Raw genomic sequence first — 16,078 nt, 5'->3', positions numbered from 1 at the left:
GCGGTCCATTAGTACATGTCGGACCCGTGTGTCGCCACTGTGTGATCGCAGACCGAGCGCCACCACAAGGCAGGTCTCGAGATACGGGATAGCACTCGCCCCAATTGTACGGACGTCGTAGCTAGCGATGCACACTGACGAAGCCTCGCTCATTTGCAGAGCAGATAGTTAGAATAGCCTTCAGCTAAGTCAATGGCTACGACCTAGCAAGGCGCCATTAGTAACATTGCATGTATCTAAAGAGTCTCACTTGTATCGCCACAATCTCCAGATGTACCAAAAGGATGGATTAAAGTTAAGTATTCCAGAAGCTATGTACTTTTCTTTATAGCATTCATTACGTATCCTGTTTCAGACCTCACGCCCATCTGCGTGAGCGTAGCGCGTGCCTTTCGGCTTCCTCTCATTGTGTCTAGGCTGTCTTGTCTAGACACAACACTTTTACGCCGGCCGGTGTGGCCTTGCGGTTCTAGCGCTTCAGTTTGGAACCGCGTGACCGCTACGGTCGCAGGTTCGAATCCTGCCTCTGGCATGGATGTGTGTGATGTCCTTAGGTTAGTTAGGTTTAATTAGTTCTAAGTTCTAGGCGACTGATGACCTCAGCAGTTAAGTCGCATAGTGCTCAGAGCCAACACTTTTACTTACTTTGCTTCACGAGTTTCAGTTTATGTAATATTTCTGACTTCCACTGTGATCGTTGTTCTACAATAATGAACTGATGGCCACTGAAACTGCTACACCATTGAGGCACCGTGCAACAAATGTCAAACTGACGCGAAGTGTACGTCACCAAGGGATATTCAGATGGGAAGCGTTTCAGGGTGACCGCACGATGTACATAGGCGTAACGCCATCTACAATATGCTTGTATGAAAAGATCACTGAAAATGTCGTTTGTTCGTGAGGAGACAGCGTTGTGCCTCGTGTAACAAGAACGAATGGCTAGCAGCGTGCGTCGGTGTGCGACACCGAGAGATTCGCGCCCTGTCCAGAATGCGGTTCACCGTAGCGCGACGCTGTTGCGCGCGTTGGTCGGGATCGCACGGCTGAGGTGGGAATACGGAATTGTCTACGTCGTTTCGTCGAAAACCGACATTCTGCGCCCGTGTCTGCGTACGGAATACAGGCTGACCCTTACAGAGAAAAAAAAAAAACAGCAACCAGACACTTTTTATAATGCTGTTTGTTTATTTAAACAGCGCCGTTAGCGGTTTCAAACCGACAGGTTCATCATCAGACGGTTTGTTCACAACAAGATACATTTTACATTAGCCTTCACTTTTTGTTCTCCCAAATTATGATATTTCCCTGGGGTGGTGGTGCCCTACGACCAAAACAAGATGTGAGACAGTGTCTATTTAACTGTAATTGTGCCTCACAACGATTTTAAACGATGTAAACGAATTATTAAAGTGAAGCTGTTTTGGTTACTTCAGCTGAAAAATCCGCGCTATTGCGTTCCAGTGCTGACTGCTTGTGTTCACGCAGCAGCGAAGACTGTATGAAGCACTTTCTTTAAACATACGCATACACATAATCTAAGGCACCAGCGTGGAATGTCAGATCCCTTAATCGGGCAGTTAGGTTAGAAAATTTAAAAAGGGAAATGGATAGGTTAAACTTATATATAGTGGGAATTAGTGAAGTTCGGTGGCAGGAGGAAGAAGACTCCTGGTCAGGTGACTACAGGGTTATAAACGCAAAAGCAAATAGGGGTAATGCAGGAGTAGGTTTAATAATGAATAAAAAAATAGGAGCACGGATAAGCTACTACAAACAGCGTAGTGAACGCATTATTGTGGCCAAGATAGACACGAAGCCCATACCTACTACAGTAGCACAAGTTCATATGCCAACTAGCTCTGCAGATGATGAAGAAATTGATGAAATGTATGATGAGATAAAAGAAATTATTCAGGTAGTGATTGTCCTCCGTACAGTCCCGACTTGGCTCCATCCGATTTTCATCTGTTCCAGAACCTAAAGAACACCTTTGAGGACTTCATTTGATGAAACAGATAAGCAGAGATGAAGATGTGGGTAGGTCAAGAAAGACAAACATTCCACAGTGATGGCATCAACAAACTGGTCTCTCGTTCGGAGAAATATTTTCGTCGCCATGGTGACTACGTTGAGAAATATAGATGTAGGCGTGAAAAGTATGGAAGTGGAATGTTGATAAAGTTTGTTTCATTTAAAACTGTTTAAGAGCTTTCACATAGAAAATTCGGAGGTATTACTATCCAGCACGCCCTCGTACATTACCCAGAAATGGGACAGGCGAGGGGTTACAAGCGATCTGTTTCGTGCCTGAACCGCGCTTCCTCAGTTACGATGCTTGGTCAATATGTGAGTCCAGCGCCTGTCTTGTCCGCTGCGGCTGGACTTGGGCGCTTCGGAGACAGACTATCAGACACTCGCTGACTGCATACGTGATGGCTGACTGCGTAGTCCAGGCCTACCTGGTGGCCTTTCCAAGTTTCACGAAAAAAAATGTTATTCTGTGTTGAAACTTTATTTTGAAAATTAAGTTCTCACATAATACATTACTCGTATCGGGTGTTTCAGAATAACATATTAATTATTTGGGTAGAAGTTCCTTACATCAAAACAGCAAAAAATGTCCAGTAAAGTTCGGGTATAAAATGCATACCTTAAGAGCTATCAACACATCTTCGCTACTGTGAAACACGTCTCTTCTACTGAACAAGTGCTCATACCTCGTAAGGTATCCATTTTAGAGCCCATGTTTATTGGACATTTCTTTTCTTGTTTTGGCCTAAGAAACCTGTCCCGAAGTGTTTGAAATGTCAACCTGAAACAGTCTGTGTATCAGTCGAGGAGACCCTGCAACGCAGGGTTTTATTGCACCGCAGATTTTCTAGCAAACCCTTTAACCTCGAATCTTTGTTTACACAGTTTGCGACAGCTAGCTCCAGTCACACCCTGTTCTCCAGACACGTACTGTGCTCAGCTGTAACTTTCGTGGCATTGCTCTTATTATTAGATGTCTTTAATCTCCTGCTAACTCTTTCAGGTCGAATTAAATCGGGTGATGCTGAAGGACTTACGAAATGAGATGCTTAAAGTACTAAATGAGTTTTTCTATTTGGGGAGCAAAATAACTGATGATGGTCGAAGTAGGGAGAGTATAAAATATAGACTGGCAATGGTAAGGAAAGCGTTTCTGAAGAGTAAATTGTTAACGTCGAGTATAGATTTAAGTGTCAGGAAGTCGTTTCTGAAAGTATTTGTATGGAGTGTAGCCATGTGTGGAAGTGAAACATGGACGATAAATAGTTTGGAAAAGAAGAGAATAGAAGCTTTCGAAATGTGGTGCTACAGAAGAATGCTGAAGATTAGGTGGGTAGATCACACAACTGATGAGGCGGTATTCAATAGAATTGGGGAGAAGAGACGTGTGTGGCACAACTTGACCAGAAGAAGGGATCGGTTGGAGGGCATATTCTGAGGCATCAAGGAATCACCAATTTAGTACTGGAGGGCAGCGTGGAGGGTAAAAATCTTAGAGGAAGACCAAGAGATGAATACACTAAGCAGATTCAGAAGGATTTAGGTTGCAGTAGGTACTGGGAGATGAAGAAGCTTGCACAGGAAAGAGTAGCAACAACCTCTTTCAGCTAGTGTAGGTCATCCTCTGCTATGTTGCCGTTAAGCGCCGAACGCTGCCACGATGATGCACGCAGTAACATATACAGTCACCTCCAGTAGATTTGTAGCAGATCGTCACGAGTCCGTCGACTATGAGGGCATGAATAGTTGCTCTCGTGAAAGTTAGTATAGTAAGTCAATACCAGAGGTCCACAAACGTATTGGTTGCTCGGGACTCCTCTACCCTCACGCGGACATGCGCCTGGTGCGGATTCTAATACAAATACGAAATTGTTGATGGAATGCGTTCTATGGAGTGGGAAAATATACGGCGCCTCTATGCAGGTACGTCGCGTACAACTGAAGGCGTCGCTGCTGCTCACTGCCGGCCGGCGTGGCCGAGCGGTTCTAGGCGCTTCAGTCTGGAACCGCGCGACCGCTACGGCCGCAGGTTCGAATCCTGCCTCGGGCATGGATGTGTGTGATGTCCGTAGGTTAGTTAGGTTTAAGTAGTTCTAAGTTCTAGGGGACTGATGACCTCAGACGTTAAGTCCCATAGTGCTCAGAGCCATTTGAACCATTTTTTTTTTTCTGCGTACTATAATGCAACGAGACGATTCAGAGCTACCGAAGAGGATGTCTAAAGCACTTAAATACGACAGCTGACGACACGGTTACTATATCGCTAGACTTGCACTTCTGCAATAAATCTGCCGAAGAGCCATGTAGTCAACATAATCTACAACTACGTAGTATACAACATGGCAGAACATGTGGCACAATCGCCATAGTAAGGTGACCATTATCGGCGTGAGAGGAATGAAGTTGCCGACGTGATGGCGAAGAGAGAAGCGAACTATGCAACAAAGAAATACGATCACGTTCCACACCTAGTCTTGCTCCAGCGAGCCGACTGGAAGAGCAGACTGCGTCTCTTATAGCACGGGGGGGAGGGGGGGGGGTCTCGCCACGAACAACAGGTGCACCAAACTGGAGACAGCCTGCCGCCTCTGTAAGAACATTTAAAAGTCTAAATCCCTTTCCGTCAGCCTAGAACTCCGACACTCCAACACCGGACTGAGAATTTTAGTGCTCTGTATCTCAGAATAACTGAATGTGGTCAGAAAGTTGCAACTGAAGAAACTACGACTAAAGGACAGCAAGATTCTGAGAAAAGTCCTCAACCGTAACAAAGAAGGAGGAGGTGCAGAGAATCAGACACATTAAAGAAACTGCACCAAAATTAAGAGTGCATTATAACAGGTATAAGAAACAGGACGCTAATCTGTTGCAGTCCTATAGCCAGGATGGACGACTGGGGGCACACTTCAAGGGAAAACGACTTACGCAAAGTGCACAAAACTAGTTAGGAAAGACGTTGAGCAACTGTAAATTGACCATAGGGAATTTACGCTAGAGATCAGTACAATATGTCTTTCAGAACATCTTAATCTCTCTTACCACGTGGGTCCAGAAACTGGAGTGAAGTGCACCCAGGAACACCCGTAGCACCGGTGTCAGGCAGCACGGAAATGACTGTAAGGCGAAAGCTCGCTAGTAGCTACGTAGCCCGGAATACAGTAATAACAATAATAATAATAATAATAATAATAACAATAATTAACTGTTTCAGTCATATTATACAGGGTGTCCATAAAGTCCCGCTATCGCTTGTAAAAGCCATACTGATTGAGTATCCTGGATTATTGTGAAACGCTTAGAAGCTGTCCGAGTTTTTTTTTTTCCCTTTGTGCATCTCTACGAGAAGGCACAATGTGTCATCTGGTACCCAGAATCCAGATCTGTAACAATGCTACAGCGGAATTACCGACGCCTTTATGGCAGGGCAGGGTGACAGGACCATTTTTCTTCGTAGAGAGGACTATTACGGAAAATGTTTACCTGGATATGCTCTGCCACCGCAGATCGAATAGCTGCCGCACGATAGTGCACCCCCCGCCACATTGGAGTTTCAGTGTGAGGGATGCGCCGAATCACACATTTCCTGAGAGGCGGATGTGTCGTGGTGGTCCCACCGCATCGCCTCCGCGCTCTTCCGACGTTACACAACACTACTCAGCGAAACTGCTGCCCATGCAGGAATCAATGAAGCAGTTTGAACTGTACATCTACATCCATACTCTGCAAAACCACAGCAAAGTGCATGGCAGAGGGTGCGTGCCATTCATTGTACCAGTTATTAGGGTTTCTTCCCGTTTAATTCACGTATGTAGAGCTGGAAAATTGATTGTTTGAGTGCCTCTGTGCACGCAGTAATTATTCTAAACTTGTCCTCACGGTTCCTATGTGAGTGATACATAGCGTGTTGTAGTATATTCGTAGACTCATCATTTAAAGCCGATTCTTGAAAGTTTGTTAGTAGATTTTTTGGGATAATTTACGCCTAACTTCAAGGGTCTGCCAATTTAGTCTCTTCATCATCAATGTAACATGACCATTCGTGTCGCCCTTCTCTGTATACGTTCAATATGCCCCCTTACGCCTATTTAGTATGGATCCCGCATACGTGAGCAATATTCTAGAACGGATCGCACGAGTGATTTGTGAGCATTCTCCTTCGTACACTGATTCCACTTCCCCAGTATTCTACCAATGAGCCAAAAGTCTACCACCTGCATTACCCACAACAGAGCCTATGTGACTGTTACATTTCATATTCCTACGAAGTGCTACACGCGGGTATTTGTATGGGTTGGCCGATTTCAGCAGTGACTCGTTGATGTTATAGTCATAGAACACTACGCTTTTTGGTCTTGTGAAATGCACAATGTTGCATTTCTGAACATTTAAAGCGAGTTGTCAATCTATGGAACACTTTCAAATCTTATCAAGATCTGACTGAACATTTATGCAGTTGCTTTCAGACATTACTTCATTACAGATAACTGCATCGTCTGCAAAAAATCTGAAGTTACTGTTCATATTGTCCGAAAGGTGATTAATGTACAACATGAACAGAAAGAGTTCCAGCACACTTCCGTGGGGCACACCAGAATTTACCTCTGCATCTGACGGTGACTCTCCATCCAAGATAAGTAGTCTCTGTTTCTTTAGAAGTTTCTTCACAGTGGTTGCGTACTGTGGAGGTTCCTTCCCATCATGAACTATTCTACTGGCTGCGTATCTATCCAGCGAATAGTCAACTACTCTTTTGAATTTGAGCCAGAAATATTCTACACGCTCCTGCAATGTGCTGAAAGTTTTAAGTTCACCATTGAGATATGACGCTACTGATTTTTTTTATCTAGTTTACTGAACGTATACATCTTTCTGCTTGTTTTAGTTGCCATCTGTACATTGGCAATCGTTTTTGCCGCGGTCGCTGATACCCGTTTCAATGTCTACATTCTCAAAGAGGTCAGGTCTGTTTGTTGTTATTAGATGATATTTCCATCATGAGCGGGGTTCCGAACTGTGTGTTCTAGGTAGTTCTCAGAGAAGCCATTTAGTAAAGTTTCATAGGATGCTTTATCACGCCCACCGCAAACAAAACTGTAATTTTCCCAATTAATCGTTGGATGATAAAACTCTCCACTGATGTGATTCTTCACTTTCTGAAGTTTTTTAACCAGCTAGTCTCCACCGATGATTACTCTATGATTGGGGAACATACGTACAAGGGAACTGAGATTTTGTCTAAAGTTTTTGATTACCTGAGGAGTCTAGTGGGCAATAGAACGATCCCATTGTAATTTTATGCCCACCTCTGATATTGAGTCTTGCCCAAACAATTTCACATGCAGCTTCAATTTCTATCTCGGTGGGTTTGAGTTTTTTGTCTGCTGCGACAAATACACCACCTCTTTTTCCCATTAGCCTATCCTTACAATATACAGTTAAATTTTGACCAAAAATCTCACTGCTATCAATTTCAAGTTTCAACCAGCTTTCTGTGGCTAGTATTAAGTGAGCTTCACTGGTTTTCATGAGCGTTTCCAACTCTGGCACTTTGTTGCAAATGCTTCGTCAGATAACCATTAGGACTGTAATATTCCCACCTGCCAGAGGCATTTCTTTCAATCTTAATACTGAAACTCCTGGGTATCGTTACCTGTATGCTGCGGGCAGAACTCGAATAAAGCCTTTATGTTCTAGGAGTCACGAGCGGGGGACTCATTGAAATGCACACATCAAAAAAAGTGGCATTCGTCTTCTCGTCGCACCCCGGACGTGTTCCGTTAGTGACAGATCAGCGGACTGGTGAGCAGTTCAAATGGTTCAAATCGCTCTGAGCACTATGGAACTTCTGAGGTCATCAGTCCTCTAGAACTTAGAACTACTTAAGCCTAACTAACCTAAGTACATCACACACTTCCATGCCCGAGGCAGGATTCGAACCTGCGACCGTAGCGGTCGCGCGGTTCCAGACTGTAGCGCCTAGAACCGCTCTGCCACCCCGGCCGGCGCTGGTGAGCATTCCAATAGACGTCTGTAGTGTGGGTTTTGCATTATTCTTCTGGAATATGCCCTGGTCATAAGAGTATGAGAGCAGGGTGATTTATCGTGTAACTGAATTTCAACGGATTCCTTTCAGCACTAGATTACAAACAGCAGAGGGCCTCCAACAACTCCCTGTGGGAACGACAAATATCACTCGTGTTTTACTCAATGACTCGCCGTCAGTCACTGCGAAATGTAATCTTTCTGACGGGAAATCCCGAATGCAGTCACACCACAGAGACAATATTCCATAGGCACACATTGTTATATGAAGCCTCTTGTGAATACCGGTATCGAAAGCCTCTTGGAAATCTAGAAATATGAAATTAATTTGAGATGCAATGTCGGTAGCACTGATCACTTCGTGAGAATATAGAGCTAGTTCTGTTTGACAAGAGATGAGAGGAGGGAGATCAGAGCACATTGCCAGTGTGCTACACACAAGCTAGAAAGCAAGTGGCAGAAGTTAGGGATGTGTAGCAGGCTACCACACTGTTTGGTTTAACGCCCGTATGAGGAGTTTAAGATGGTATGGGCGTGGGTGTGCAAACTAGTGGGGCACATCTCGAAACGCCTTAATGGTTGCATTGTCACAAGTTACCTTAATGATTAAGGCGGACTGCCTTGAATATATGGAAATACGAGGCTACGCATATAAGCCAAACCAAAAGGTCAACAGCATTCGAGTCGAGCTTTGGTGAAAGGCGGCTGCGACCGGCCGCCATGCAAGTCGACCGTGGGCCGAGATTCTCCGTGTGTCTGCACATTGGCGGCACCGTGTTACAATGCAGGGCAGCGCCGAGGCCAGACGTAGCAGCGTCCCGCGCATGTCGCGGTCACCACAAGGAAGCCGGCAGAGACTGACCTGCCTCATTGCGGAGTAGCAAAGCGACTACACTCGCTCGACAGGTGGAACCCAACTGGATCTCACCAAATGTCTGTGGCATTCTGTAAAAGCTACGCGAAAGAAATCGTTCTGCCTCAAGCAGAAGTGTACTGGAAGTCACTGGTGCACTGCAGACTTCCGAGCATCTGGGAAAAGTCGCAGGTCATTACAATTTTCAGGATCGGTAGTCTAACAGATGCACACAGCTATAGGCTTATATCACTGGCGTCAATCTCTTGTGGAATTACGGAACGTCGTATATTGTCACATATTACGGTGCTTTTGGGAAAAAAGTCTGTTTTATACGAATTAACGTAGATTCCGATCAACAATGATCTCGTAGGATTCGACGTGCTCTGTTTCTCGACGAGGACGAAGCACTTAGATAACGCTTTCCTGGTCAATGCCATCTCCTTGGACTTTCGGAAGGCAATAGATGCAGCCCTCCACTGTCGCTCAATGGACAAAATACTATCTTAAGGATTCTTGAGTCCTTAATACATAAAAATCCACACGTCCTTCTTAACGAAGCGAAGCTAAGGATGTAAAAGTAGCCTTGGGTTATGCCGAGGAAGTGCTGCGAGGGCTCTACTCTTCACCACGTACAGAAAATTATCCAGTGTGGTAAATTCCAGCCTTATTGAGAGTGTGCGCTGATGATGATGCTCTTGCGTACAGGAACTGTGCAAAGCCAGAAGAAGCTAGCTTACAGTGCTGGCGGGAAATCGCTACAAACAATAAAAATCGTACACTGAGTTGCCAAACGTCGTGGGAGACCTCCTCATATCGTGCTGCACGGTGTAGTGCAGCGTTGGAAGTCCCCTGGAGAAATACTGACCCATGCTACCTCTATAGCCGTCCATAATTGCGAAAGTGTTCCCAGTGCAAGGTTTTGAGCACGAACTGACCTCTCGATTATGTCCCATAAATTTCATTCGCGTCGGGTGATCTGGGTAGCCAAATTATTCGCTCTAACTGTCCAGAATGTTCTTCAAACTAATAAAAATAGTTCAAATGGCTCAAAGCAGTATGGGACTTAACGTCTGAGGTCACCAGTCCCCTAGATTTAGAACTACGTAAACCTAACTAACCTAACGACATCACACAGCCGGCCGGTGTGGCTGAGCGGTTCTAGGCGTTTGTCTGGAAGCGCGCTGCTGCTACGGTCGCAGGTTCGAATCCTGCCTCGGGCATGGATGTGTGTGATGTCCTTAGGTTAGTTAGGTTTAAGTAGTTGTACGTTCTAGGGGACTGATGACCTCAGAACTTAAGTCCCATAGTGCTCAGAGCCATTTGAACCATTTGTAAATCTAGTCTCTCTTTGTAAATGTAAGTCCAGTCTGGATCGTGTTTCATGGTCACAGATAGAGTTGTTTGTGCAGTAACCATCAGCGTCTTCTTGGCGTGTACAGCTGATTGGTAAATGTACTCACATGCCGTAGTTAAAATCTCGAGAAATGTTAAAAAGAGATGATGAGCTGTCCATCACGGAGAGGTTTACCGTTGCAATTCAAAGAGTACAGGTTGCAAGAAGTCTCACAGAAATACGAATTGTTATTGACAGGCGTCACTTCGCGGACCATTTGCAAATGGATAAGGGAGGGGGGGGAGACTGGGGCAGAGCGAAGAGAGGGCTACCAGAAGACTTTCACCCCCTCCCCCCCCCCCCCCCCCCCCGTCACACGCAACGTACATGCAGCAAATCCGCTGCGGTCTTGTAAAGAACCATTCGAACAAGCGCCTGGGGGAATTTACGAAATTTATTGAAATCCTGAGCCTTGCATATCCTGAAAGGAGTCTCAACTATTTTCGTCTCATCACTGGCTGTCGTCAGTTAATTTTCGCACCGAAACGTAATCCTACGATCTACCACCGATCTCTACATACAAGTGTCAGAATGCGAGAGTGAGAAGAATTATGCACGGAAGAGCAGTGCCTTTAGCCACCAGCTGCCAGTACGCAAGGGGTAGTGGTAACACTTAAGTTATAACGGCGAAAAAATTAAGTTCTGACGTTAATAATCGATGACAATGTTAGTCATTTTCCTCCAGTCCCTACAGCGTCACGGTGGATGCGCCCCCGTTTGGAGGCTCCGAGGATAACGAAAGTTGACCGACTGCTTTCGTCATCGTCATAAGGGCCCAGCCCCTGACGCGACGTCACTGGTTACCCGAGGTTAGTGTAACATCTAGCATGGACCGCAGCCGTTACGCTCCTGACGTGTTAAGGCTGGTGGCTGTGACGTACGTTCGAGATCTCCGTCACTTTACCACGGAACACGACGAGGCGAGACCGATACGGAGAGTGCCCGCCTGTTGCCCTGGGCAGTAGTTTTCTCAAATGTCTGGAAACGTCGGGTCAGGCGTTGGCGAGCTGAGGTGGGAGACTGGCTGCAACACCGCCAGTCGGTAGCCAGTACGGCCGACACAGAGTCGCAGCAGCGCGTAATGACGTACCCCCATCGACATGTGTCAATCGAGCTCGGTAATCATCTTTTTGATTTGCAGCTCCTGGTATTGGCCGAGTTTGCAGTTAAAATTTTGGATATTAAGTCCGCCAGTTACGCAAAACACTGATTTTCTCAGTACCCAAACATGTTTAGGCTCACTGTGCCACCGTCAGTGGGTTTTCATTTTTATTTATTTTGTAATGTGAACATTTTTGTTAAATAATTATAAAATTATGTGCATTTTTAGTTGAAACAACAGATCGTTTCTTTTTGTAAATAGCTTTACATTTGGTGAGCATGAATTTTCTGGATCGCTTGTGTCTTAATTACTACAGGTAGCTTGTCGTCTGCAACCAAACGATGTTGATGAGAAAAGTTTTTTGCTGGGAGTTAACCTATCTTCTAGAATGTAATTTAGTTTTTCGCGATGTTTTCGCGCCTATTTTCGTATTTTCGTGTGGCAAGCAGTTCCATTCTCCGCATCATGCTGAGATGCTGTGATGCGTACGTAACTATAACAATTATTTTCCACAAATAACGTAGTAAAACACTTTTCATTACACCAGAACACAGTGTGATAGTGGTTTGTTATGTATCCCAGCCCAGTCAGTGTTCATTTCTTCACCAGAGAGTTCGGCGCCAAATTTGAATTTTACTTGCATTCTATCTGTGTGTGTGTGTGTGTGTGTGTGTGTGTGTGTGTTCTGTGTGCTTCTTAGCTGTGTGTGTTGTCTTTTATATGTAAATGGCACGTCTTTGCAGATTTTAGTGTATCTATTTTTCGTGTGTGTGTGTTGCGTGTGTGTGTGTGTGTGTGTGTGTGTGTGTGTGTGTGTGTGTGCAGACTTTATCTGTTTGTGCTGTTTTTATTAGTAAAGTCCCTTTAATGTGTTAAATAGTGTGCCCTTGCAGAGTGCAGTGCATTCGTTTAAGGCCTGTTTTCCTTCTGGTATTGCCTTCTGCGTATGGAAGTTTTCCTCAGTGGTCATTTTGCTGTATAGGCTGTGGCTGGGTTTTAGTATTCTTAAGTCTGTTTCTATTGAGGTTGGGTGGTGATTGTTGGCTCAGTACGATTGTGTGCCCAGCGGTGTTATAAGCAGCTGTTGCAGTCAGGGTCAGCAACTCGTGCCCTGCATTTCTACATCTCCTTTTACATGATTACTCTGCAATTCACATTTAAGTGGGTTCATCGAACCACAATCATAGTATCTTTCTACCATTCCACTCTCGAACAGCGCGCGGCAAAAACGAACACCTAAACCTTTCTGTTCGAGCTCTCATTTCTCTTATTTTATTTCGATGATCATTCCTACCTATGTAGGTTGGGCTCAACAAAATATTTTCGCATTCGGAAGAGAAAGTTGGTGACTGAAATTTCGTAAATAGATCTCGCCGCGACGAAAAACGCCTTTGCTTTAATGACTTCCATCCCAACTCGCGTATCATATTTGCCACACTCTCTCCCCTATTACGTGATAATACAAAGCGAGCTGCCCTTTTTTGCACCCTTTCGATGTCCTCCGTCAATCCCACCTGGTAAGGATCCCACACCGCGCAGCCGTATTCTGACAGAGGACGAACGAGTGTAGTGTAAGCTGGCTCTTTAGTGGACTTGTTGCGTCTTCTAAATGTCCTGCCAATGAAACGCAACCTTTGGCTCGCCTTCCCCACAATATTGTCTATGTGGTCTTTCTCGTTCGTAATTTTAACACCCAGGTACTTAGTTGAATTGACAGCCTTGAGAATTGTACTGTTTATCGAGCAATCGAATTCCAACGGATTTCTTTTGGAACTTGTGTGGATCACCCCACACTTTTCGCTATTTAGCGTCAACTGCCACCTGCCACACCGTACAGCAATCCTTTCTAAATCGCTTTGCAACTGATACTGGTCTTCGGATGACCTTACTAGACGGTAAATTACAGCATCATCTGCGAACAACCTAAGAGAACTGCTCAGATTGTCACCCAGGTCGTTTATACAGGGTGTTACAAAAAGGTTCGGCCAAACGTTCAGGAAACATTCATCACACACAAATAAAGAAAAGATGTTATGTGGACATGTGTCTGGAAACGCTTAATTTCCATGTTAGAGCTCATTTTAGTTTCGCCAGTATATACTGTACTTCCTCGATTCAAAGCCAGTTGACCCAATTGAAGGAACGTAACGTTGACTTCGGTGTTTGTGTTGACATGCGACTCATTGCTCTACAGTACTAGCATCAAGCGCATCAGTACGTAGTATCAACAGGTTAGTGTTCATCACGAACGTGGTTTTGCAGTCAGTGCAATGTTTACAAATGCGGAGTTGGCAGATGCCCATTTGATGTATGGATTAGCACTTGGGCAATAGCCGTGGCGCGGTACGTTTGTATCGAGACGGATTTCCAGAACGAAGGTGTCCCGACAGGAAGACGTTCGAAGCAATTGATCGGCGTCTTAGGGAGCACGGAATATTCCAGCCTATGACTCGCGACTGGCGAAGGCCTAGAACGACGAGGACACCTGCAATGGACAAGGCAATTCTTCGTGCAGTTGACGATAACCCTAATGTCAGCGTCAGAGAAGTTGCTGCTGTACAAGGTAACGTTGACCACGGCACTGTATGGAGAGTGCTACAGGAGAACCGGTTGTTTCCGTACACGTACTGCGTGTGCAGGCACTATCAGCAGTTGATTGGCCTCAACGGGTACACTTCTGCGAATGGTTTATCCAACAATGTGTCAGTCCTCATTTCAGTGCAAATGATCTCTTTACGGATGAGGCTTCATTCCAACGTGATCAAATTGTAAATTTTCGCAATCAACATGTGTGGGCTGACGAGAATCCGCACGCAATTGTGCAATCACGTCATCAACACAGATTTTCTGTGAACGTTTGGGCAGGCATTGTTGGTGATGTCTCGATTGGGCCCCATGTTCTTCCACCTACGCTCAATGGAGCACGTTATCATGATTTCATACGGGATACTGTACCTGTGCTGCTAGAACATGTGCCTTTACAAGTACGACACAACATGTGGTTCGTGCACGATGGAGCTCCTGCACATTTCAGTCGAAGTGTTCGTACGCTTCCCAACAACAGATTCGGTGACCGACGGATTGGTAGAGGCGGACCAATTCCATGGCCTCCACGCTCTCTTGACCTCAACCCTCTTGACTTTCATTTATGGGGGCATTTGAAATCTCTTGTCTACGCAACCCCGGTACCAAATGTAGAGACTCTTCGTGCTCGTATTGTGGACGGCTGTGATATAATAAGCCGTTCTCCAGGGCTGCATCAGCGCATCAGGGATTCCATGCGACGGAGGGTGGATGCATGTATCCTCGCTAACGGAGGACATTTTGAACATTTCCTGTAACAAAGTGTTTGAAGTCACACTGGTACGTTCTGTTGCTGTGTGTTTCCATTCCATGATTAATGTGATTTGAAGAGAAGTAATAAAATGAGCTCTAACATGGAAAGTTAGCGTTTCCGGACACATGTCCACATAACATCTTTTCTTTATTTGTGTGTGAGGAATGTTTCCTGAAAGTTTGCCCGTATCTTTTTATAACACCATGTATAGATCAGGAACAGCAGAGGTCCCAGGACGCTTCCCTGGGGAACACCTGATATCACTTTATTTTTCTTGACGATTTGCCGTCTATTACTACAAACTGCGACCTTCCTGACAGGAAATCGCACCCTGTATACCCCAAATCACCTACCAATTTACTGTATACGCACAATAAGTAAAATTTCGTAACTAGTTCTCTTCTCCGCTGCAGCTATTTCGTTCGCCCGACTGCACACCATTAACCCTCACCGCTTTGTGTCCAGACTGGGAGTCGTTCGTGCGGTCGATGGTGGCCAAGTGGCGGGCGCTGAACCTGGACTGGCTGCGCAACTTCCCGGGCGAGCTGCTGGTGGCGCGCTACGAGTCGCTGGCGGCGGCCGACGCCCCCGCGCTGCGCGCCCACCTGCTGCGCCTGCTGCGCTTCCTGCGCGCCGACGCCGCCGTCTCGGCGCAGCAGCTCGCCTGCACCGTGGTGCGCCGCGAGGGCATCTACCGGCGCCGCCGGCGCGCCGCCGCCGACGCCTTCGACCCCTTCTCCGAGGACATGAAGCGCGACCTGCGCGCCGCCGAGGACGAGGTCTTCGCCGCCATCCGCGACTTCCAGCTGCGCCAGCAGCGCCTCCTGGGCGCAGGCGTCGACCCCGGGCCCGGGCCCACGGCGCAGCCGCCGGGCAGCTGATGGCCTGCCGGCGCAGCTCGCGTCTCGCACCTGCCGTCTCCCGACGGGCCGCCGCGGTCGCCGCCGTCGTCCTCTGCCTCTGCTCCCGGGGTCCCTGCACTCCTCTGTACGTGACAGCCGGACACCGGTCCCAACCCTGGAGAGCGAGGCTACGACCGGACGTACGATCGCACGCGGTACTCTTTTCCCCGAAAAGATGCTCTTCCATCCACCGCCATCCTTCGTTTTCTCACTCGGTGACGTGTCTACTTTGATTCAAGTAACGAGATCCCGCCGTGGAAACGACTTCGTGTAGAGTGCAACTTTGGCACGACGGTGATGCCTGACGTCGGTTCAGAATCTTAAACACGCGACGACAGATCTCGTTTGCAGCATCAGATTCTTTTAATTTGACAAATTTTATCGTCGGTTTTACTGTCATCCGGGTAGTCTG

The 16,078-nt window shown here is 46.3% G+C and overlaps 1 protein-coding gene across 1 annotated transcript in view; it reads left to right on the top strand.

Annotated features, from left to right (window-relative positions):
* LOC124545949 (WSCD family member AAEL009094-like) overlaps positions 1-15,645 on the top strand; it is a 107,373-nt gene extending 91,728 nt beyond the window's left edge. The window contains exon 5 of the mRNA XM_047124911.1: positions 15,230-15,645. Within this exon, the coding sequence (XP_046980867.1) occupies positions 15,230-15,645 (416 nt within the window). The remainder of the gene's footprint in view (positions 1-15,229) is intronic.
* The last annotated feature ends 433 nt before the right edge of the window (positions 15,646-16,078 follow it).

This window comes from Schistocerca americana, chromosome 8, assembly GCF_021461395.2.
Source record: "Schistocerca americana isolate TAMUIC-IGC-003095 chromosome 8, iqSchAmer2.1, whole genome shotgun sequence".
NCBI classification, from domain to species: Eukaryota; Metazoa; Arthropoda; class Insecta; order Orthoptera; family Acrididae; genus Schistocerca; species Schistocerca americana.
The sequence above is the reverse complement of the archived record's forward strand: the minus strand, read 5'-3'. Positions and strand labels throughout refer to the sequence as shown.